A 25,999-nucleotide genomic window follows, 5' to 3' on the forward strand; every position below is an offset into this window, starting at 1 on the left:
CAAGACTGCTATTCTGTTTTGTACTCTTTCACCCAAATACTGTTTTGAAATATGCTATATTTTTTGTTATTACTATTTGTTATTACTATGTCTGGTTGTACCATTTATTTCTATTTTTAGCCTTAAACAGCAGATTATTTATAGAGTAATATTTATTCTTATTCTTATTCTACATTTAATTATGCTGACTGACTGGCCCAGGTTATGATTTGGGGGATGCTGCCTCAGAAATAATTGATTGAACAGTTCCTCTCCCAGTTAAATAATCTATTTGAAGGCTGACAGTTTTGGCATTAAAAAAATCCACCGGAAACACTGAGCTTCACGCATAACTAATTTGGTGTCTGCTTCCGTTAGCCAGTGACGGTGGTGCAGACCTCGCAAAAGTTCCACGGCCAGAAAGGTACAGTCTGTGAGCCATCTAATGGGAGAACAGCTCAACTCTGAGAAGGAAGACGTGCACAGAGCGCCATTGATACAGAAGCCGATGAATCATCAGCATCGAGTATTTATAGCATAGGATTGGGGGGTGGGGATGAGCTCCTAATGAGGCTCGTTGGGAAATCACAAAGCAAAGTCATCACAAAAAAGCACGTACGGGCTGAGAGTGGGATGCTGGAGGAGAGCATTGCAAGAATGTGGAGGGGAGTGAAAAATTGCATGCATGACACCATTTGACTGGAACGCAAACCAACAAAAACTCCCAAATGTTTTTATAGTGTTTCAGTTTCAATTTGCTTGATCTCCACAGACATCCTTTTCAAAAATCTTTAATGAGGTGTTAATGAGAAAATTCTACTGGAATTATTTGCACCAAACAAGAATGTCCAAGCTGGCTGGCATATTGTAATGTTGAACATGCTTATCAGTTTTTTACATTTTATTCTGGCACTGTTACTTACAGTGCATTAGGATAATCTTATTTCTGGTGTGGACAGGAACTGAGGGGGCATCCGAGCAGCAGTCTGCCTTGTTAGCCCGGTGTCCAGCAGAGAGGTTCCAGTAAGGAGGACGTAAATTGGCTTTGTGTGCTCTGTGTGGGCGGAAGGCCTGCGCGGCGATGGAAAAGCGGCTATCAGAAGCCGAATTTGCGTCTGTGGAAACATTGCGGCGTTATTAACATTCGCTCTGCGGGCAGCGGGTGGGGAGAAGGCATGAGAAGCGAAAACGCCAGCCCGCTTCACACATCGCCCCCTCTCTGCCGTGAGGGGCCGCGACCGCAGAACGCGGGGGCACCTTCTCTCCGGAAACCGTACGTGTGAGGATGTGTGTCTGTGTGTGTGTGTGTGTGCACGCGTGCGCATGGGTGTGGGTGTAATTAATCTAAGATAAGCCAAAGTTAAATTAACATTTGAACAATCCCACATGCATACTAAATTAAACATGAAGGGTACATTTTATGTTATGGCAATTTAAAATCTGAGAAGAGCACATTAATTTATTCATGAAAAAAGACCCACACGATTTTGATTAGACACGGAGACAAGGAATTCAAACCACAGCATACAGACACACTGTGGGGCATACAATTACAGTTTGAGTTTGAGAATAAATATTACAAGAACTAGTACGAAGAAGCATTGTTGTATTTATATGAACCCAAAGCATTTTGAAATCACATTTGGATGAAAAACTGCCTCTCTACAAGGGTGACAAACTTGGCGAGGGGTTATGGGTACAGAAAAGAGTTCAAAACTGGCTGGCTTTACACCAGGTATCAACTCAACTCAACAGCTAAAGTATTCATGTTAGTATTATTATCATTATTACATTGCCAGCAATCTTATCCAAGGTGATTTACAACTTTACACCTGTACATCTGATAAAGCCATTTATACAGCTTGGCAGTGTTTTTTTTTGAAGAAGAAGAAGAATCAAGAACCTTCACCATTGGTACAACAACAGGTCCCTACATAGGAGTCAAACCTACCGGGTCTAGTTCCTTTCTGTTTCCTGCACCCTCATTGGCTAATTTGCATTGTCATGCCCTTATACCACAAGAGGCCAATCTAAGAGAGGGGAGGGGCTTATTCATCCCTCACTTGGCCCCCATCCAGCAAGTCAGTAAATGGTGCAGACTTCAAAACAAGAGACCAAAGTTGATGACCCATAACTCTGTGCTGCATACCGAAACAGCTAAAACATCCAGAGAAACCCAATCCGATCCAAAGACGTGATGGACACAGAAATTAAACAGAAGCTATATGGGCTAACATGTATACCATCTCTGTTATACATTAAACATGTAACATATGATACACACTAATTAATAAACTGACTGTAATGTCTGATGCTAGGCTGGAACTGGGACTTAATGATGTCCTCTTATGGATTAAATATAACTAGATAACTAGCTGCAGAGCATGCACACTTCCCAGCTACCACATAGAAGCTTGACAGCTATATATTAGATATGCCTATGGATACCTAAGCAATGAGAATTTAGCTTAGTGACATTAACCATAACTAGTACATGTTAGCTAGTTATCTGTGTCATAGTTTAACATATTTCTCTCTTAAAATGCAAACAAGGACCAACAACCAAGCAGGTTAAATTATTTGAGCTCTACTCAGTGTTGGCCTCTGGGCTCATGGCCAAACTGGGCTGAGGGTATATGTGCCGCCCTCACCTTCCCCTCTCTATACACCAATTCTAGTGACCCTCTCGGTGACGTCAGCAAGATGTGACACTTGGCAGGGGAGACCTTCCAGGAAGGAGAAAAGATGGTGGATTAGAGCTAGCCCTCATTAGCCCTCATAAAGTGCTGCCATCACTATTCCACACTAAGTCCCACTAAGTTCTTATTGACAGAAAGGTTATATGCCATGGTTTTAAAACAATTCATAAGGGGATTACATGTGTAATCTTTTCAGACCTCTGTAGAATACATGTGGTATATTAGACAGAATGCTGAATGGTGCCATTGGTGCCACAGCCAGTTGTTACAAAGATTAAATGGATGCCACCACCACCACACTTCTTTATAAGGGTTCTCTCATCTACCTTATTCTGTTCTGTGCTCACTTGTTTATAACAGGAACGTCATGAAGCAACAACGCCTTCTGAGATATCTAAACACAATGCTCTACTTCCTGCCCTGGCACCCTGGGTCATCTTGTATAATACAATCAACACCCACACTCTACGAGGTCATAGAATCTGTCTTGTTATTTTAATTAGAAGGAGAAATGAGTGAGGCTCTGCACAGAGGAGGTCATCTTGGCAGTATTGGCAGTGTTCTGTGCATTTGATGTAGATAATGAACTGGCAGAAATTAGACAAATACATCCTGGAAAAGTAATGCGCACACACACACTTTAAAAGAAAATGTTTAAAAAAAACATGTATAAAAACGTTTAGCAAAACCATACCGAAAAATTTGTCACCAAGGGGATTATGCCTACACAATTTTGTTCAAATTGGAAGCAGCTGTTCAGTCTCACACTGTAATTGGGTTCTAAATTAGACAGAAAATTGAAAAGGAATTGTTTTATATTATAAGAAATATATGATTATGGGTTATATATGAAGTGCCATGAAGCAGCTGTGAAACAAAAAGGATGCCAAAAGAGTCTAAGTGGCTTATGTTTGTCATGCCCCATCACCACGCTCTTATATGCAGTTCACATCACAAATATCTGCACTTACCTGGAGAGACACGCATTCCACTAGTGTAAAAAGTCTTATGATGACGTTAAAAAACACACATATCCTGGTTATAAAGGAAATCAATCCTATTATAGGAAAATGTCAGGCAGGCAGGGCCTTTTACTAATTAAAGCAATTAAAACGTTTCATTCCGATTATGCTTACCACAGACCACAGAACAGTGTGAGAGAGAGAGAGGCTTAGGTATACTACTGTGACAACACATGCACATGGACTATATGCAGTCCAAGCCTCCCCAAACTCCACCCTCTCTCCAGCTCATATAAATGAACACAACCAAAAGGCATGTGCTGGGCATGTACATGTGCTAAGCCAAACGAGAGGCTTGTCACATTTAGCATGTTAAAACAAGGGGTCTGAACAAATACCATGTACGCACATGCCAATTAATCAATGGAATGCCAATGCAGCTTGGTGCTATTGTTTGGTCTAGAAACAAGTTTTTACTGCATACAGGGGTCCTCCACTCAGTCTGCAGGATGACCAAGGAGGGTTAATAATAATCTGGTCTGCATTGGTAGTTCTACCTGGACAGTAAAACAGTGCTGAGGTTTCTTAACAGTGGTTTTATTGCAGAATGGTCTAAAGAAATATTGATATGCAAATAATTCAGATAATAAATGAAATGTACTAAGAAATTAAATAGCTTTTTTACCACATGTGAGTCTGTCTCAACATTATGTACAGCATCCTGGTTGCATTCGCAAAGATTATTGGGCTATGTGAATTATTTTTCCAAATAATATGAATACCTCCTACCGCTGTCTTTTCCCCAGACAAAAGAATAATTTTGCTCTGTTGACATCATAACTTACGCAAGTGTAAATGATAAAGTAGCCTTGAATGGCGCCCAGTCAACAGAGTGGTGCTGCAGGTACGTAATCATTTGAGTCCACAGCACTCTCCTTACTGCAGCTAGAGGTGAAAACCATTATCAGATCTGCTCTTGACATTCATGTCTGATTGATATACAAAATGACATTTGCTTTAGTACTGTTTGTGCGGTGTACCAGAACTAAAAAAAGAGTATTTTTTTGGTCAACTATAAATAACAGCAGCCACTTGAAATGTGGGATATAATGCAACGCACCTTCTCCTGTGAGACGCCACTAGACCTTGCAGCTCTTGTTGTCTCATTCTCTTGCTCTATATTTCTATTTCTGTTGCTCGCTCTCTCTCTCTCTCTCTCGCTCTTTCTCTCTCACTCTTGCTCTGCTGAGAAATAAACACAGTCATTTGCTGAATGAAATATCATAAAAGCTCCTAAATACAATGATAAATTACATTCAGGTTGCGTAGCAGCATGGATTCCGTCACTGGCTTTAAAAAAGTTTGTAATCATAATTATAATAATCACAGAAAGAATATTTTCTGTGCCACCATTGACAAAAAGTATTAAGAGACTGGATGTGATGGGGGGGTGGGGTGGGGTGGGGGGTGGGGGGTTCAAATCACTGTTCGTTGGTGTTAAATTGCATTATCAAAATAACAGCAGCACACATTTTAGTGAGACAACAAGGCCATTTGGAGAACAGATGGATTTCCTCCCAATTGGAGTACCAGATTTGTTTGATGTTCTGTTTACAGGCACCTAGCCAGCGAGAGTTTGCATACGGTCATAGTCAAATGAGTAATTCTGTAACTGACTATTACTCATCACCGACACAGAAGCAGAGGCTATTCAAATATATTCTTTTCTTTCATTTCCCTCTTTTCTCCACCCATTCACTGTCCTCTTCACTCCAGAGATATGGATGATCAGCCCTCCCCAGCAGAGGATGAGGGAGTGCCCTGGTCGAGACTGTCACACAGGGCTGGGAGGTGTCAACTCAATCTCACCTGCACAGAGACAGCCAGAATGGATCACTGTCACATACCCAGCAGTGCAGAATTGTGTGTGTGCCTGTATGTGTATGTGTGTTCATGTAGATGGGTGTTAATGGGAAAGAGAGATCGTTATAGAGAAATTAATAAGATACTGCACAAATCCCATCTGCAATATATTTATCAGAGCATTGCCCATAAGGTAGTGAGTGAGAGAATGCTGATGCCATACCCTTTCAGTGTAACAGCTGTGATGACACCACAGTGCAGTCTATTGTTGTCTTCCTGTGTCTCAGAAGCATCCATCTAACACTGAAAATGAGGGTTTAATGAGGGGCCAAGATCTCCAGCTCTTATCTAGACAGGATGAACAATTATTTAGTCATTCAGTGATATAAGTGGACTGGAGTGCTTTTGCTATGTAACAGCTCCAACCAGACACGTTCCCTCACTTTAATTTTGCACTCGTCTTTTGATGTATGTAAAGCTCCAACTGGATGCACATTTTAAAATAAATTATGGTGACAATGTGTCAATGCATGCTGTTCCCACTGTGTATGAGACATTGTGTATGAGATGGTTGATACGTGGAGTGATACACTATGTGTATTAAATGTGCATTTTTTACCAAATGACATGCTAATAAATCTTCACATCAGCTATCATGAATCAACAAAGTTGCTTTTGAAAGGTTTGCTAAGAAATATTTCCATGTTTCATGAAGGCCTTACAATGTTACACTCAATATGAAGCTGGACTGTAAATTTATTTAAAAATATTGTATATTCATAGCATACATTAAGTTATTTGTAATTATTTCACTGGTGCAAAAAGGTATGTCCTTTCAAAGAGACACAGGGAGACACAATGCCATGTTACAGAATGTTTAAAGACTACTCAAATGTCACTAAACCGCAATCACTCTCACTGTGGTGCCCACAGAGAGATGCGTCACCATGGATACCATGGAGAGATGCGGGTCACAGAGGGTGAAGCCAATAGCGGGGTCTGTGATGATGAAAGCAAAAGAGAAAGGTAGCAGATGAAATGATGCACTATATGAGAGGATTATAGGAGATTACGGGCCACCACCTACAGAATGATAGGGCCGTTCCTTTAGGTCAGTGTTTGGGTTTTCCTGGGCAAGTTCAAGATTTCCAAAAAGAGGGAGATATTGACACCCTGGCTTGACAGCAAAGAGACCCTCAGGTATAATATAAATATTAATCACGGATGTGAAATTCCCAGTTGATGTTGCGTTGGGAAATAGAAGGAAGGCAATCCTGTCAGACTGGTCAGAAACCTTGATCCACGAGGAGCGTAAATTGCTTATAATTTCCAGCCACATGGAACTTCGCATGTGACAATCATGTTTTCCTGGCTGGATCTTTACAGTAGTAATGTGCCTTGCTATAAGACAAAACAGCAGCATCCCACTTCAGATTTCAACCCAAAATGCAGGTAGTCATATGCTTAGTGCCCACGTAAGTACTCCTGTCCTGATATTTTAAGAAACGTGTCATTTGATATTATAATTCAATGGAACAAGGAAAAAGAAGAAAATAGAGGCTACAGGGTATATGATAATTCAAGAGAGGACAATGAGAATGATTAATGAGTAGACACAAAGTACTTGGGAGAGAATACGAGTGTTAGCACTCATCATCTGGACCAGAGGGAGAGAGGACCTGCGCACTCCATGCTGTCCACAGGTTGATGGCTGGCCTATCAGCTGTGAGCAGCAGCAGGAGTCCAGGGGGAACAGGGCCTCTGGTGAACTGGATGTATTGATCAGAGTGCTAATGAGGTACACACTGGGCACAGGCTCTTTGATCAGTGTGGGGGCCCCCGCACGTTCTGTGACTTGGGCTCATCGCGTCCTCCCCAGGCATACTCATTCTCCTGAGCTCTGTGGCACTGGAGGTGGGATAAGGAGAATGTAGTTTGGAAACAAAGCAAAGAACATGAACTGTATCATAGTTTTAGTCAGTATATATTCTGCTGCCAGATTCTAGAAATGAATTAGTCTAGATCTTGTGCACTTCAGATCATTTGCACAAGCATGCTAGCCTGTATGTTTACACACACAGATCTTACACATACACGCACACGCACAGACACACACAGACAGACAGACAGACACACACACACACACACGCACACACACACACACACACACACACGCACACACACACACACACACACACACACACACACACACACACACACACACAGATGCTGACATTGGTCTGTGAGGTGATGCTTGATCTAGAAAAATCACAAGGGGGCAAACAGATGCCAGCTTTATGCAGTGAAAAAGCTTTTCTAATTCTCAGCCCTGCTTAATTTCTCCTCTGTTAAACATGCCTTAGCCACAGGAGACCAAAGTGTTACTGCAGCAGCTGGAGAAGACAGAGGAGATCACCAATAAGGGAGGCGAGGAGCGCTCTACAAGCTTTTCATTATATAATTACCACCATCTTTCACCACTGCAATCAAATGCTTTTGTTGGATCAATTGACTTGCAGTCTGTATGACAAGTAAAATATAGGGTTTTAATGTCCAACATGCAGCTCAGCTGTAACTAATTGAATTTTATGTCAACCTAATTTGGATAAGCATGTTATTCTGACACTTCTGCAGTCATTTTCTCTGGAAGACAAAGAGAGAGGGAGGGAGAGAGATACAAAGAGAAAGACAGAATTAAAAGCATATTTCACACACTTGTGATCCTTCAACAGTACAGTCACTATGTGTAATTTAGTGCCAGCCATGAAAATCAGCCACGTGTAGATTACAGCAGCAAAGGATCATAAGCTAATTTGCCTGGCTGTCAGATGTGGTTTGTCAGAGTGTAGGGGTTATTTTCTTGGCCAACTGAATGTGTTTACCTCATGCTCCCATGCTGACAAAAAGGAAAACGTGAAGTAGAATGTAGAAACAGGTTAGGTTTTTCACTGGATAATACTTTAGCATTAAAACTGAACATGCATTGGTGACATCCAGACACCAGGATATAATACCAATCTGCCATTATCCCAGCAGTTGTCCTCTTGGCTGGAAGGCAGGGTGAGTATATGTGGACTTAATATCTGGTGTCAGTGAAACTGGCAGATGGGGAAATCAATTTTGCTTTGCCTTGGCCTGTCTGGTCCATTCCACACTACCTCAGTATGACAAAAGGTCACTTTTTCTGAAAGCACAGGTGATTGACAAGGCAGGAAGAGCCAGCCACACAGAGACAGATGGAGAGGGAGAATGTGAGAAAATAGATTTGGGGGATATTGTTGGTAGTTTTGATTTGAAAAGGTCTGAGGTCACAGAATTAGGTTAACAGGTGCTGTGATAGTCTTTGCCACCTATTTTATAGTGTTCCTGCTATCATCGAAAGCAGAGAGCCAACTAAATCAAATGTTTTGTTTGGTGCAAAAAAAGAAAAGATGTTTTCTTTGCAGTGATTCAGTCTATAGAGTTCCTCTATTTTTCCAGATATTTTGGTTATTTCTGTACATGCAAACATTCAAAATTAATCTGTTTTATCCTGTCAACTGGAAATATGCTCCGGGTTGAGCTGGGTCAAAAGCATAATTATGATTTTTGTGAACATTTTGCTGTCCTGCAGGGCTTCACATCACTGCCTGGAGACATATGTAGGTATGGTGACACGAAAGATATACTCTCAGGTTTTATTCACCAGATACTGCAAATGCGTTGGGCATTTAAAAAAAAAAAAAAAAACAGAATCCCCTTGTTTCCTTAAAACTAATCTCTCCTAATTCATCTTAAATTTCTTCATTGCAAACAATATGGGTTGGATTTTTTGTTCCCAGTAAAATGCATTCAGTGGCAGCTGAATTCAACAAAATTGCAATGAACCCAATATGCCCATCTAATTTTTTGTAAAATCCGTAACAATGTTTGTTTTAGGTCCCAGGTTTCGCCTACATATAGCTGTAACACCTGAATCAGGATGGGTATGTGTCTACAGGCTCTTATTACCGGAGGCCAATTACAAGGAAGAAGCCTGTTTCAGAAATCTATGCAGAGTAAAACAGAAATCTCAGCCTCTTCTCTGGCAATGAGTCATAGACAAAGAAATATGAGAGTTCTACCTTGCAGCAATTCTAAACAAGAGCGAGAAGAGTACAACATAAAATCCTTATCTTATCAGCCTCTATTTTTGCCTGCGCCTCACACACTTACACACACACAAACATACACACACAAATTCTCTCTTTTTCTCTCTCTCTCTCTCACACACACACACACACACAGTTCTGACCTATGAGTCATCCCAGTCCCACTTTCAGTCGCTCTGTGCGGTCTTCAAAATATTACAGACCAATGCTTCACGAGAGCAGACAGCCTGTGCATATTGAGCTCCCTGCCTCAATGGGCACTTAGCAACTGAGGTCCATGACATGTTTAACTGTCAGTTGGAGAAATCATCAATCACATCACCGGCAGAGCTTCAAAGTAATGCAGGGAAGTCTGGATGGAATGAGCAAACAAGCACAGTGGGAGCTGGAGCTAAATATGAGTCTTGAGTGTTCTCCGGAGTACTGATGTAGAAGGGTATGCACAGCCAGCGCTGTACTCTGACCCATGGCTGTGGGGGTCACACTTGATCACTGTTAGAGCACAGAGTGCGCTGGAAGGGCCCTAAGTTAAATTAATTCCTTGACCAAATTGGTGAATTTTTTAACCTCGTAAAAGTAAACATTTTCAAATAAAGACTTACTGTGTATATATTCCTAATTCCTAAAGATCTGTCCATCAAAATCATGCAAAAGACTGGGCATACAAAATGCCTCAGTTTAATTTGTGCAGTATTGGGTACATTTCTGTATCAAAGTGCTCCACCGTACACTTTTGGGAGATAGGCATGACTTTATGAAGCCTTGCTCCTCTTTGACTGGCTATGGGAGGTCTGTTGTGACGGTGATTTCACACGCAATGTTAAGCAACAGCATTTTACACTACACTTTGTAGCACAGAAGTCCTTACAACCTATTCTGCCATAAATATTATTTGTCCTTGTCAAAAGAATATGGTAAAAACTGTATGCGTAATAAGGAATGCTGGGAACATACTAGGTACTTACTCAAATCTACAGCAGCAGGAAGCTTTTCTGAACTTGACTCTTACATGGGGAAGATGACCTGCCTATAAAATCAGGGTGACCCTACAGCCCATCTGAGACAACTCCAACATTGCAGTAACGTTGAAACAATCCACTGCTCATCCATTATCCATTCTAGTCACTGCTGCTATGTTGTTCGTTATAAAAACCTTTTGCGTGATAGCTTGGTCTGGATAAGCGTGAGGATGATCACACACCCAAAATGACCTCATCGTAACTTCAAGGAGATAACTTTCAGAAGGCAATCGTATTCTGCAAAAATGTTCTGAAGATGAAGCACTAGAAAAACTAACAAAAACATAAATAATCTGAACATTTATTCTTGTCTTCTTTTTTTTTTTGATGCCATAAAATGTAACACTGATTCATTTAGAAAATACCAAGAAGACTCCTACACCTTTTACATTCATACATCTGCACCAGTATACCAACATAACTCAGCAATGAGGATAGTCTCTTTAATGACTCCAGGGGTTTATTTTTAGCTGCAGTGTATCATTCCATGACAACAAATGAGGTGGAGGAATCATGCCACTCTTCCCCATCTGTACCTATCATATAACATCAATCCAAAGTGGTAGAACTGAGCTGGCCACAGCAGAATTAATAAAATGACACGAGCATCACAATCCTGAATTTGATCTGTTACCGGATGATGTGCAAATATTTAAAGTTGGTGAGCCATATATGCAGAAAAACAAATGAAAGCATGTGAAATGCTGTAACATGGCAGAAATGATTCAGAATAGTGTTTTAGTTTTAATATTGCTTTCTGACAGAGGGTCGAATTGCCTGAGAAGACAGAAAGCATAACTGCCCTTGAGATGACTTCTTTTTTTCTTGACATTTTCAAGCTTTTGTAAGAATGAAGCATAATAGATGGAAACAGACAGGGTTTAGAAGATCTAGAGTGAGCTGTGTTTGTGAGGCTCTGGCTGAGAAACACTTGTGCTGTTGCTATTCAATCCTGTCAATGTTATTTATTATGATAACACTACAGTATAATAATGAAAGACAGACCCCTCACTAAAAACAGGTTATAACTGTGTGAAGTGATAATGACATGCAATATTGTATCGTTACTACTTAGCATCTCTGCCTATCTTTGTTTCCCTGTCTCTCTGTCCTTCTGTCTCTGTTTGTCTGTCTGCCCCCCCCCCCCCCCCCCCCCCCCCCCCCCCCCCTCTGTGTGTGTGTGTGTGTGTGCGTGTGTGTGTGTGTGTGTGTTTTTTATTGTAATGCAAAATTAATCAGATCCTGGTCCACTGTAGCATAACAAGACGTCATTGGTCCTGACATTCATTACCAAAACATTTTCTCCTGGTCTTTCTTGGCTTGCCATAATTGCAGTCTGTCACAGATAGACATAGTCCTTCTGTGTATGTAGGGTTATGTAATGCAGCTATGTAACTCTCATGAACTGGACAAATAAGAAGGAGAAAACAATGCAGTCTGTACATGAGCAAGTAGTTTAACAGCAGTCCGAATATCACGTTTTAACTGTCATATGCTTTAAACAAAGTGTGACTTTTCCAAGCCATTCTGTTGTTCTGAGTTTGTTTGTTCTGCTGGAAAGAACTCATTTTATAATGAGGGACAACCACGGACAGCACACACCCTGGCTGGCTGCACTGCCAGCTTCCACCTACAAGAGCAGATTTTTATGAATGGAGCTGGTGAAGTGAGGTCGTCGTGCTGACGGACTATTCTGTATTTATAGATCTCCTTGCTCCTCCGCCCCCAATCCCCATCCCTAACCACACACACACACACACACACACACACACACACACACACACACAGATACACACACAAACATAAATACAAATGATGCACAATCCAACCTCCCCCACCTTCGGTATGAGGCAGCCTGCGCCTGTCCGCTACTGCGCGGAATTCTCAGAAGACAGTGACTCAGTTCCTGACACACACACACACATACACACACACTCACCCCACACACATCTCGATGTGACCTGACTGAGAATAGAGCTCCTGACGTCAAGCCCAGCTCCTGATGCGAGTGGCTCTCGCCTGCCCATATCCCTCCCCGGCCCCACCGACAAGCTGCCCCCAGGTTAAACAAACAAGATTATGAACAACAGGCAATCAATGAGCTGCTGAAAAAGGACCAGCCAGGATCACTATGACATCCAAGCAGAGACTCACAATGGGAGAAATTTAGTCTAATGAGAGCTAGATAAAGAAACAAGGGTCATGATTCTCAAAATCGCAAGACACCCCCCCCCCCCCCACCAATCAGTAACTCAGGTGAATTGTTACAGGAAATTCCCACATAGTATGGTTGGAAATGCAAGAAATCGCAGTTACTCCAGTTAGCTTGTCGTGTCCTCACTGCATCTATTCATTGTGATAACCACATTATGAAGCATTAGAACAAGAGAGCAATGTCTTAGAGCAATGTTTTGGAATGTTGTGTAACATTGTCCATCAAAACACTCACACGTCTGTGAAGTCTGCAACAGACCTTTGAGTAAGGCCATTTCTGGATGGGTGATTGCACTGATTAGCAGCCCAAAGCCTGAGGTCTGTTGCTGTACACTTTAAGGTACTTCACCTCATTTCCTCTCCAGGATACCACATAATTTCTGAATTTCTACATTGCCTAGAATTCAAGACATCTCTCTGCCAAATATCTGACAACAAATCCATGCATACCTGACCATTACACTGCTAATTCCTCTGCATGCAAAGCATTCCTTTGAAATGAGAAGATCTTACTTCCAAAACAAAGCCTGGGGACAATTAAGTCAGCTTTCAGGACCAGACGCTGCAGGTTTAAGCAATAAATAGCTTGTTATTTATGGCAGTCTAGCTTGAGCAATTACCCAAGACACTTGAGCTGCTATTATCTCTTTTCTGCTCAGAGACAGCGAGTGTGTATGGGTTTGTTTTTGTGAGTAGCCTATTATGATTACAGCACACAGAAAAGGGAAATGTCAAATGGACGACTATGTTAAGAACTAAATCTATGCCTGCGTCTGGACATTTGATCAAGTTGGAAGTGAGGTAGCATGCACACAAACTCAAATTACCACCACATGCATGGAGGATTCCAATTGGACTGTTGAAGAGGATAGGCAAAAAAATAACCTAGAAAAATTACTGAAACGAATGCAAAAAAGTAACAGAAAGTGAGAGGATACTTGTCTTTGCAGAGACAAAAGAGAAAAAAAATTACCATAAAAAATAACTTTTTCAATTTGCAGAGGCCAGGAATGACTGAAATCATGGAGTGAATGGTGGTTTCTTGTGGGATGTACACTTTTCACCTGCTCTCGACATGTCCTGACGAGCTTTCTGGTGCACGTCCACATCACAGCCGCTGCCAGGAGTGCCCGTCGCTCCTGTCTCCTCTTGTCATCGCCGCTTCTCTGCAGTGGAGATCTGCGGCGGCGAAGCGTCCTCTTGGTGTTTGCGGATTTGGCGCGTGAGTCATCGCTGGATTTAACCCTATCCTTTCCGGGCATTAATGAGAAACATCGCAGACACACCCTTAAGCGGCTTTTATGTTAATTCAAGCCGTATATTCCATTTCAGTCAATCGCAACCAGTGTCTCACTACGACAGGTATGCTGGTGGGCTACACTTAAATATTTAGTTAAAACATGCGTGTTTTAGTTTGTTTAAATATGCTATCGACAGATGCACAGACATAAATAGATGGGTGACTAATGAATTAAACCCAAACGGGGGGTGGTAGGGGGCAAGCGAGAAAAGAACTTTTTTGGGGGTTCCACTCACGAAAAACAAGCGAGTGTCTAATTTGATATGTCCCAATCACACAGCATTTTCATCAGCTGAGCGAAACAATGGTACATAAGAGACGAGTTTCATATAAGTGGGTCTTTAACCCTGGCGTCCCAAAACTGGAGAATGCTGCATTAGAATGGTCTGCGACTCATCACGGTGCACTTCATCGTCTCCCATAACGCTAAGAGTTTAAAATCAGGCCATTACATTGTGATTAATTAATAGACTAAATAAACACCCAAATATATGAATTTGTACGAACCACGAATGTTCGAATCTGTGCTATGGGTCATCACGATAAAATATGCACCCCTTTGACAAGAAAGCCAAGACACACCAAAGAAATCTGGTAGAAATAAATACAAAAGACAGTAACCTGTCTTGAACTTTAACTCACTTTTTCTTTTTGCATAATTTCATCTACTTAGTAAAAATATCGCGCGCTCACACACACACACAAACACACACACACACACACATTTTCATAGGAACAGTATTGCGTGCGATTTAGTGACGCACGAGTCAGGTGGTGCCTCCTATAACTGGGGGGATCTGTCCGGGTGCTGAAGAGAGAAAATACATGTTCGCTCTGTGAGTATAAGGGAGATGCTGTAGACACTCGCGATTCTCGACTGAACTAGTTGCAAAGGTAAATTTCGCACATCTTTTCTTTACAATGTATTCTATGTAATTGACAATAGGCTGTAATTATCAGGCTTTTCGTCATTAATTATGCTTGCAGATGTCTTTTAAATTGATTTTGGCAGCTCCGTCTTGTGAATTTCCTTGCAACCTGATGCATGCACTTCCCTCCCCCCTCTCTCTCGCATACAAATTGCAATGGTTATAATAGTCATGGTTTCTACCTTACATACCCATTTGGCAATATTGTCTCCAGTAGCGTCCAAAAATATTACCTTTCTGTTAAAATAATGCGTATCGCGCATAAATTCCACTTACCTGCTTTAAATATGCGCATGGCTGGCAAGTTCGGGAGTTCTACATTATGTTTGTTTCAGTCTCGTTAAATGCTATAAATCGCGATATATCTAGTGTTCAGCAGCGGTGCAACAAGACTGAAGAGCAAAGGGTTACCTTGACAACCAGTAGTGACTCATTCAAAGGACCAGCAATTTGAGAACTAATGCGATTTTACAGCTAAACCAAATGTTCGTGTACCTATCGCTTCACACAGATAATTGTGTTTTGCTGAACAGCTAATCCATTCTCAGCCTGAAAACACCGCGTACGAAATCCAAGACAAAACACAAAGTAAACAAAATAATTGTATGGGCGTATGTGGCGATCTCTGTAGAGATCAGGGAATCTGGTTAACCTGCGTTGCCCTGCCATTTATCAGTTGTAAACAGATAAAAACGTATATAACCAAACTTCTGCATTTCGGCCCATCTGAGCTTAGCTGGTTTAAAAGGGATCCCACTCCTGCAGGGAAAACAAGCAGTGTGGTACGTTAGAGAGTGAGGAGGGAAGAGAGCGTGACTCCGGAAAGGTGTGCACTGGCGGTCAAGGGAAAAGGGGAGACAAGATGGGAGAAATGAAGGGAAGGTGTTTTTAAATAACCTCTCAGAAATAATAAGCCTTTTTATTCATTCCTATTACATCTGAGATGGATAAACATTTATGATGGATAAACAGCATATCCAAGTGAGATAAGGCAGCAAACTGGCCATCTTTCTTATGCTGTTTTTTATCATTATCAATTTCAGGCTGCTACAAGATGCTGTCACTTCTCAAGCTCTCTGTGGCTGGAGCGCTGTTCCTGCTCACCACCCTCCTTCACACCTGCGGGGTGCAGAGTGCTTCCCTGAGACCGCACAAGCTGCGGGGAGGCGAGACGGAGGCCAGGCAGCCGGGTCCCTATTTCGTGCCCAGCACAGACATGGTCAAGGCTCTCGAGTACATCGAGAGCCTCCAGCAGCAAGCGGACGGGGCCGATGAGGACGCCGTCCCAGACTACGACGACGACATCGACAGGTTCCGTTCCCTGCTGCGCCTTGCCCCGGTCCAGAACCAGGAGGAGGCGACGGACCGCAAGAAGGCAGCTGGGAGAAAGGACGACAAGTCCCAGCAGTGGCTGAAAGCGGTGCTGAGGACACTGCAGCAGGCAGGCAAGGAGCCCAAAACTGCAGGGACGCAGACAAACGCACGCCACAGTCATGGCAACAGGAAGGAGCCAGATGATGGAGCTGATGACAGCCAGACAGGAGAAGCTGGGGACTATGAGGGCTATCCTTTTCCTGAGCACAGCAAGCCGCGTAAGAAGTACCCGCTGATGTTTGAGGACGAAGACTCCAGGGAGAGCCCCTACAAGCGCACCAACGAGAACGTGGAGGAGCAGTACACACCCCAGAGCCTCGCCACCCTGCAGTCTGTCTTTGAGGAGCTGGGGAAACTGTCTGCCGCCAAGGGCCACAAGAGGCAGAGCCTGGACGAGGACGAGAAGTTCTACAGGGACGACGATGATGACATCTACAGGCTTAACAACCTGGCATATGAGGATGTGACCGGGGGCGAGGAGTGGACCCCTGTGGAGGAGAAGGTCGAAACGGAGGAGGAGGTTAAAGACAGCCGAGAGGAGTTTGACAGGGGCTCCGATGAAAATGAGGAAGAAGATGACATGAAGAGATCCAGCCAGCCTGCCAAATACAGAGAAAAAGAAGACCCAGACGATGTCACCAAACTGGTAGATTATTACCTCCTGAAAATCCTGGAGAAATCAGAGCAGACAGAGCAGAAGAGAGACAGAGCAGAGGAAGAGAAGAGATCAGCCCGGACATCATTTGAGGTGGACCCCCAGGCGATTTATCAATTGATTGACATCTCACAAAAATTACAAATCCCACCCGAGGACTTAATAGAGATGCTTAAAAGTGGAGAGATTAAAAAACAAGACAAAATGTTACAGCCAGACGAAGAAACCGATGATCTGGACAGAGTTGAGGAAAAGCTGACTCAGATCTCATCTTACAATAAAAATAAAAGCCCGGCAGCTAAATTCTACAACAGACGGCTACCTGAGATGCTTGCAAATGATATTCCAGATGACTTAAATACAGAGGATATTCTGAATATTCTTGGGCTGGAAAGCCTTGGGAACCAGAAACCAAAATACCTTCAGAAGCAAAGGCAAATCAAGACCACACCAGCAAGGTATTATGTCCCTAGTGGCAGACGAGGAAATTACATCTTATCTGAGCCTGGCGTTTCTAATAAGAGAGAGGCCGACTATGATGATACAGTTGACGAGGATGAGCTGGCAGCCTACCTTGCAGCCAAGATGTTGGCCCAGTATCCCAAAGTAATTAATAAAGTGGACAACAAACGCACCTCTCAACCGTCTCCCAAAGAAGAGCAGCTTGCGCTTGGAACATTTGAGCAGGCAATGCAGGATTATTTCAACCAACTGGCCACTGATAAAGGCTCATCAGCAAAAAGACTATCAGAGACCGATGATTTAGGTGGTTCACCACAAACACAAAGCTTGGACGACGAGACGCTGCTGAAAATGCTAGAGTACCTAAACCCAGAAACGGGAGAAAACGAAGGAAGGGACGTTTACGGGAAAACAAAAATTGGTGGAATGTAGTGGGTAGAGCTGGAGATACAGATATTATATATTGTTTGATGAAAACAAATCATAATAAAATACTTTAAAAAATGCAATTGTGTGTAGTTAAAGTACTTTAACTCTTCATAGAGCTAAGTTCGACTAACAGTTTTAAAAAGTCTAATTTGATGTAGGCCTACTGGGGAGAAAAAAAATATATTCGTTGTAGTTTGAGTTTGTGGTATTTAAAATGTTCGAATAGTTTCAACTATAGGTGTTATGAGCGCTCCCTCCTTTAATTCAGCATATTAACGAGCCTCATCTGCCATATACCTTAACACACAGACACAGACAAATCAGTGTTGGGTACTTTCGGTCTTGTTGTGGTTTTCTTAGGACCATATTTTTCGTACGTGTATTCAGTAATGTGTAAAGTATATGAGATTAATAAAGCATCAACTGGTATTTTCTTCTTACTGTGTAATGTTGTCTCATTTGTTAGGCAAAGATAAAAAAAAAACGACCATACTCACTAAAACAAAATAGACTCCTTTCCGTTTTATTGCCAATATCCTTTGAATGTGAGATATTGCAGCTGTCAGGGTTCTGCAACTGCATTCTTCACTGGATTGACTCAGTCTTGTGTTTAAGGAGAGCAGGAGGATCACAATGTTCACAGCGTTTCCTACCGGAGCATGCATGAATACTGAGGCATATTTTCTGGGAAATCATAAAATTGATTATCACCGGCGCGTAAATGGCTGGCCTGGGAGAAAGAGTCTACTTTCAGCACCAGGACAGCTCCTGTGGCCATTCTGAAGCACAGCTAACTTTGGCACAACTACACCAACCCAATTATAGGTTAATGGGGGGGGGGGGGGGGTGATTTCATGTTTGTTGATGATGATACGGTTGCAGAGCTGCATTCATTTTTGACGAGACTTTGACGAGGAAAAGTCATGATCCGATTCAACAGCAGCACCACACCGACACAAACACGCACAGCTTTTTAAAAATCTGGCCCAGGCTGTTGAGGTAAAACTAAATAATTGGTTTCCATTTTGAACATCATCTATCCCTGCCTGTGGACAAACGCATTATAAACCCGCCGTCCTTTGAGAACATCAGGTCTGACTGATGGCGATGTCCATAAATGTCTCTAAATGTTTCTTCCAATAAACGGACTGAGAAGCCACATCTGAACGTGAGGCATGCTTTTAGTTCTCCATGTATTTGCAGACGTCTTGCATTTGAAATGACCTTTATCTGGGCAAAATAACCAACTAGCTTTCAAGATCAGAAAATCTGTTGCATTCAGTCATTCATAAAGCCCATACAGACCATGCACAAACACACAAAACGCTAATTTATACTACTCTCGCACAATATTTCAAAGCATGACAAGCATGACAGCATCGGGATTCTAAGAATGTGTATAGCCTATGATTTACATGAATTATATATGAAACTATTAAGAAAATTAGACATTTTTATATGAAAATAGGATTTTATTTTCATGAAAAAGACTAAAAATAGACAGTTTTGACAAATATTGATTTCCCCTCTCAAAAATAACCCCTTCTCTGCTGGTCCAATGCTCTGCTTGGAAGGACATTTGAGTACTGTAAATCAATACCATTCAAACTGAAAATGGAATCTTGTACACCCACTTAAAAATGTACTTACTGCCTGTTTCTCAGTAAATATACAAATATATCAGATTGATAAAAGTGGAATGCTTTAGGTGAAATGGTGATGCAGAAGAACAATGGTGGTGATTATGCATGTGCAGAGCAGCTGAATCAATTGACATTATTGTGATTATCATGTCTGGTGATAGCCATAATTATAATTACATGCAGAATATTACATTTAATGTTACATTTAATGCTACATGTAATGTCACTAAGGATTTGGATCTTAACAGCAGATAGCTATCACAATCGATACAGTAACTATGTATAGCTATAGTTATCTTAACTTCATTTCTGGTGACATACAAAACAGGCTTTAAAATGACAACAAAGTACAGAAAAAAGATACATTATTTGTTAATAACATCTTTACAGGCCGTTACAACAAGACTTACAACAAGCCTGACTTACAACAAGGAGGACGAGATTAGCCAGTATGAGATTTTAGCAGCCTTAAGAGAAGTTTGTAAGGGTGTGCAAAAAAGCACACATTAACATATAAATGTTGTGGCAATGTCTTTGTGCTGTCTTTCCATTACCAATATTTCTTCAAGTTTACTTCTATGGAGTTTCAGTGTCGTGGTTCCCTTTTTCACATTTCAAAAGGTGGGTTTGCTCATGTATTCCTCCATTGTCTACAAATGAAATAATACAAATGCATCAGGAATGCAAATCATAGTCAAATAATTGACACTGCAGATCACGTGTGAAACATAAATGATTCCACCCCCCCCCCCCCCCACCTCCTTGTGTTAGTTTCCACATCATATTGTATTTGAACTACAACAAAATCACTAAGAGAGAAAGATTCCGGGATCTATGAAGCACAACGGACTGCAGATACAGGTTATAGTACTGTGCGTCACATCACAGTGTGGAGCTGTTTCCCAGAAGGGTCTGGTGAATATTTCCACACAGGGGCTCACAGCATGTATAACAGAAATATGGGAACTATGGGAACACACCTCTGCTCTTTTTTGGGATCTGGAGATATGCTCATTTTGTCTTGTTATTTTGCACATGCATAATTAGTGAAGGTATATGAATAACAAACATGTTTGTATTCCATAGAGTGCCCTCAGCATATATTAGTATCCCTCATTAAAAGGGGAAAAAGATGACAAGCAAAGAGTATGTAAGTATTAGATCATTTTTTCAGCTTATTGTTTGTTATACTTTAATTATGACTGCATTGCACGGATAAATAATACATTTTACTAAATAAAACACATTTATATATTCCACTAACAAAATAACATTAATAAAAAAAAACAAATATTCATCATCCCCCATGGAGGGGCAGTAAATCAGCTCATCCCATGTAATACCCCAATAACAGCCTACTGCATTTCAAGCCTGGCTTATCTGTAATGTCGTGACCCAATGAACATGTAAAATGTCTAAAATAAAATTAGTTCAGCATCTGGAAACATCAGAAATTTCAGCTCATTTCCTCATGCTGCTGAAGCAAAACACCCACACACTAAGCCCCCCCACCCCCCCACCCAACCCGAGCAATGAAGCCTAAACACACAAACACATTCGCCTCGCTACCACAGAAAAGAAGGGAAGGAAATTCATACTGGGGAGAGTGAGAGAGGGGGAAAGGTAGAGAGACACCGCTGATGGAGGGACAGAGAGAGTGAGCTATGAAAAGTTCACTATGACACCGCATGTCGACTGCCTGGTCTGTCAGTCACATCCGCAATGCAACAATCCATTACTCTCCATTTATCAAACGTGTCAGCGCTTATGAGTTTTCATCACAGCCTTGTCGTCACGGTGATGGCTCAGAATACAAAAGAGGCTAGACAGAACGGGACTGGTGTCTTTTTGCTGTTCTCTGGACAAGTTTATCCTGGGTGATATGCACGGCTTACATGTTCACATATAATTTATTCAAGTCACTGGATAATTGCTACAGCAATTCAGCTTGCTCAAGGGCACAGCAGTAAACATCTTACTGGAAGCCCAGGTAACTATCAACTATAATACCCTATCTCCCATTAAATGTCATATTAGAAGGTTTGTAGCTTTTTTATTAAAATACTCATTCTTTTCCACCCTACCCTGACTCCTGTTTCGGTCTCAATACAATAATCTCAGCACAGCAACATTCTATCATTTCATGTGGCTCTATAGTCTCTCTTAGTTGGTTTCTGTTATAGATCAGACTGTGTGTTCTGTTCATAAAGTCATCTGTATTTCATCTGATATACCCAAGGGAAATGCAGAAATACCCTGGTCACACATCCACCCACCAACCCTCCCACTATAAAGATAAGTAAAGCAGAAGTCATTAAAGTAAGCCTAACATTAATACATTTACCATCACAATGCATTTGTTGGAAACCAAAGCCTTTTAAAAACCAATTAGGTTTCCAAGGTCTTGTTTTAAATCCCACAATCCCAATGTCAAACTCAGAACATTATGTGCCTCTGAAAAGCTCGAGATTGAGGGGGCCAGGAGTGCACAAGCTCTCACATAATTAATTATAGCTAATGCCAATCTGTCCAAAAGTAAATAAGCAACACTTCCACAAAAATCATATTTAACTGTCAGCAACACCTTACTGCACAAAAGGAATGTAGGTATACGTATGATTCAAATAGGTCAGAGGAGGGATAACAGTCTGTTACAGTAAATTTAAATACATCAGGTAAAGACAGAAATCTCATCATCAATCCATCAGTTTCCTTCCCTGTCTGTATCTTCCTTGCACGTGCCAGTTTTTGAGCATGTTTTCATACGTCCATGTCTTTTTTCTCATCAATGCACTTCTTACATCTTTTTCCTGTATCTATGTAAGGCTTTTCTTGCCCGAGTCTGAATGTTGCTTCTACTTTCCCTGCATCTGTGTGGGTTTGCTCCTGTCAGTGTCTGATTCACCCACCTCCTGCAGCAAGTCAGACTCCTCCATAGATTTGGCTACTGAAAGCTTAGACGTCTCCTGCACCTCGCCCCCCATAAGGAATTCGTCCAGAATGAAGTAAGCTTTCTCAAAGTTAAAGATGATATCCAACTCACAAACCTGCAGGAGCAGAGTAACGATGGAATGAGCAACAGCACAAACCATCACTGAAGAGTTTAAAACCACCTTGGACAAAATGAAATTAAACCTTTGAACAACCTTTGGCAAGAAGTTCAGAATTCAGATTTTAGAATTCAGTTTGTAATGGCTAATTAATTTTTAATACAATTCTAGCACTGGAATCAACTCAGAAGCAGATGACTGTTTAAGTATGTGGTTGTCATGATGCTTTGGAGAGGGGTGTGGCTCTTACATTGCCAAAGTACTTGTCTAGGAGCTCCACATATCGGTGCAGCACCTCCAGGGCCAGCAACTCATTGTCCTGGGGCTCCAAGCCACAGCAGAAGTACAGGCTGGCATACCTGTAAGGAGACGTGACCATTACTGAACACTGAAAAAGGCACATGGGCAAGGACGAGCAAAGCCTGGTAGAGGGCTGGGTTTTACACAGAGTGATTTCTTGGAATTTCCAGTCTCAAGGGAAATGAATGCGAAAGTATTAAGAACGTGTGAAAATTGGAATAAGACAGAGTCCAGAAGAACGAGCACGGTTCCCACACCCCTCCTCACCTCTTGTAAACTATCTTCAGGTCCCTCCAGAGCAGGAAGTTGCAGGAGCGGGGTGGTCGGGGGAGCACCATCATGGTCATGTCGCGCACAATCTTCTTCTTCTCGCGCTCCCCGAGGGGCGTGAACCACTTCTGGAGCCGAAGCTTCCCCTGCCGGCTGAAGAGCAAGAGAAAGCGCATCTGTGGGGCAAGACACACACACACGCACACACAGATACACAAACATATCCAGGACACAGGCAGACCCACACACACACAGACAAAAAGGGATGGACATGCCCACACATACAGAAACATGCACAGAGTGAGGACTGAGAAGGTTTGACCCTGCTCAGGACAGCAAGACAGGGTTGCATCAACTCAGTTGTGTTCCTAAACACACATCTCACCTCCAAACACAACTGGAAATGATCCAGTCTCACCGGCACACGTATGCCATTCCACGTCCCGTTTTTCATTTGTAGACAGAATGCATTATATTAATATTATTTGTCTGTTTTGTCAATACATACCTCTACTGCCCACTTTCAGTGATCTTATTGAAACAAGCGACACCATGATAGCTCATCCTATACTGTAAATACGTATACAGATCCACAGTGATATACAAACGATGGGCAATGGTAAGATAAGAGTGAAAGAAAGACATGCATTTTTTTATGTAGCAGACATTCTTATCCAGTGTGCATTTATATAGTATAAGCTGCATTTGTAGTTGAGCAGAAGGTGAACAAAGTAACATGTTCACAGATATAACAGCATCCAACTGAAGATTCAAGTTATCACCCTCAGCATATGATGACAGGGCCATAACAACTTAGTGATTCTCCAGACCTTCTAGGTGTTTTCAAATAGCATTGAATGTTGTAGCCCAGCTGAAACAACATGCACACTTTGCCACAGTGCCACAACAGCACTGACGAAAGATTGTGCAACAGTTTCTATAGGTCTCTGTGACCACAGGCTCCCCACACTTCATTGACTCATCAATGACAAAGGCATTTTTTGCTTTCACCAGAAGAACATCTAACTGTCAGTAGGTCAAGCTCTGCTATTTACACAACATTAAAGAATAACTAGTCTGAACTGGGAGCCATCTGTATGGGTACAAAAGCTTTACAGAGAAAGTTATGGAAGTAACAGGGAGAGATTATAAGCCGTATTGATTCAAACAATATTTGTTATCGAGTCAATCAATAATTCCATGGATGGTCTGGAATATTTTTGAGAAACACTAAAAGAGGGAGAATGGGAGGACAGCCACACAGCATGTAAAGTAAAAAAAAGACCAGCCAATCAGCTTCAGTTTACAACAGCCTTTCAAACCAGGGTATATCCCATTGAGTGACCTGAAAAGAACTGAGCAAGCAATGTACCATTTAAGCACTGTACTATACAAAGTTTAATTTAGTACATACAAGGTGAATGGTTTAGTTCTGCCCTATTGAAATAAATAAGAATCATAAAAATAATGGACATGTGTTTCAACATGTGTGCCTCAAAGGAGACATTTTGTCCTTTTGGCCTATTCTGGGAGATGTTAGTTACAGTCAGGTAAAAAACATTCCGTTTGATGGTATGGTAAGCCATCTATGTTATTTACTGAAAAATGCACATTTATTCCATCATAAAGTAGTCTTTGAAAATGGTTTCAACGCCCTGGTTGTGAGTGTAGTGGGTTGGAACTTTGGAAGGGGGTGGGGCCGTTGATAAGGCTGTTTAGCTGTTAAGATAAGAACAGGCATTAAAGTGTGTCCACAAGATCAACACCAGTCACTCTGCTGTATTCTACACAGCGTCGTGTTGAAAGTCGAGCGTTTGGAAACGAAGCTGCAGTGCCGCTAAACATCTGACGTGGCCTTCCTCTAATTGTGAACTGTTAGGCTTCACGCGCACATTATTAAAGAAAGAAAAGCATTGTGACTTGGCACAATTTGTTACTTCGGATGTGCCCTATTGTCCGTTGTGTTTTATAACCTAAAAATAAACTTATGTCTCTGCACACGCTTTCAGTCACATTTCATCTATTGCTCATACAACGGGGTTTAACAAAATTATATCCCCAGGCAGCTTGTTTAACTGCATGGATGCGGATCATTCTGCACCACAAAACACATTTTCCGCCTACAGTATTGCGATTAGTATACTTCCATAAAAAGATGAGACTTTAGACCATGTCCTAAGGTTATTTTGTCGAAGCAGTAAAATGTTTAAATTCACAATGGGTCATATACTTTTCCTTTGTGTGGTCACTGTACACAATTACCTGATAACGACAGGTGCATGGACTTGCCGGAAGCGGTTTTCACTGTAAGATCTCAACTAAAGCAGTACATACACATTGCAGACGAAGACAAAAAAATTGTCTTACCATTTTGAATCCAGTGGAGGTCGGTCAAATTTTGTTATAAATTAGTAACAACTTCGTTTCTCGCACCGGTCTGACACCTTGCACCAAGGCATAGTTGCCCTTCCCTGGGTTCTACGAACAGAAAGTTGAGCAACTCCTCCCCCCCAGGGTAATCAACCACGGCATTACCCCGCCCATCTCAAGCGTGCAGACCCCGGATTGGTGCACAGCGTCGGGCAAGGTGCGTCGGACGTACACCACCTGCAACGGTTCCTGTACTGCCCTCCACAAGAACACAGAACTTAATGTTACTTAAAAAGAAAGATTCAGATTCAAATTACAGCCGTTTTTTGGTATTATGTAACTTAAATGTGG

At 41.8% G+C, this 25,999-nt stretch overlaps 2 protein-coding genes across 2 annotated transcripts; one reads left to right on the top strand and one right to left on the bottom strand.

The window, feature by feature from the left end:
* Nucleotides 1-14,971: 14,971 nt before the first annotated feature.
* On the top strand, nucleotides 14,972-18,434 carry scg2a (secretogranin II a). Its single transcript, XM_036537055.1, has 2 exons — nucleotides 14,972-15,060; nucleotides 16,139-18,434. The coding sequence occupies exon 2, from the start codon at nucleotides 16,150-16,152 to the stop codon at nucleotides 18,016-18,018; it is 1,869 nt and encodes a 622-aa protein (XP_036392948.1). The 5' UTR covers nucleotides 14,972-15,060; nucleotides 16,139-16,149; the 3' UTR covers nucleotides 18,019-18,434.
* A 1,113-nt stretch (nucleotides 18,435-19,547) lies between these two features.
* Nucleotides 19,548-25,751, bottom strand: ap1s3a (adaptor related protein complex 1 subunit sigma 3a). The gene is made up of 5 exons (XM_036536796.1): nucleotides 25,646-25,751; nucleotides 23,276-23,454; nucleotides 22,959-23,067; nucleotides 22,568-22,705; nucleotides 19,548-20,308 (listed from the first exon to the last, which is right to left on the bottom strand). Exons 1-5 carry the CDS (start codon nucleotides 25,646-25,648, stop codon nucleotides 20,273-20,275), a joined length of 465 nt encoding a protein of 154 aa, XP_036392689.1. The 5' UTR covers nucleotides 25,649-25,751; the 3' UTR covers nucleotides 19,548-20,272.
* Nucleotides 25,752-25,999: the final 248 nt, after the last annotated feature.

Source organism: Megalops cyprinoides, chromosome 9 (assembly GCF_013368585.1).
Source record: "Megalops cyprinoides isolate fMegCyp1 chromosome 9, fMegCyp1.pri, whole genome shotgun sequence".
Taxonomy (NCBI): Eukaryota; Metazoa; Chordata; class Actinopteri; order Elopiformes; family Megalopidae; genus Megalops; species Megalops cyprinoides.

Bases quoted from the DNA above. Each gene is read 5' to 3' on its own strand.
- scg2a (XM_036537055.1), top strand. From the start codon at position 16,150: ATGCTGTCACTTCTCAAGCTCTCTGTGGCTGGAGCGCTGTTCCTGCTC.
- ap1s3a (XM_036536796.1), bottom strand. The intron at 22,706-22,958 runs GTAAGAGCCACA...CTGCTCCTGCAG, and splicing joins TAGACAAGTACTTTGGCAAT to GTTTGTGAGTTGGATATCAT. The intron at 20,309-22,567 runs GTGGGTGAATCA...TTTCATTTGTAG, and splicing joins AGTCTGACTTGCTGCAGGAG to ACAATGGAGGAATACATGAG.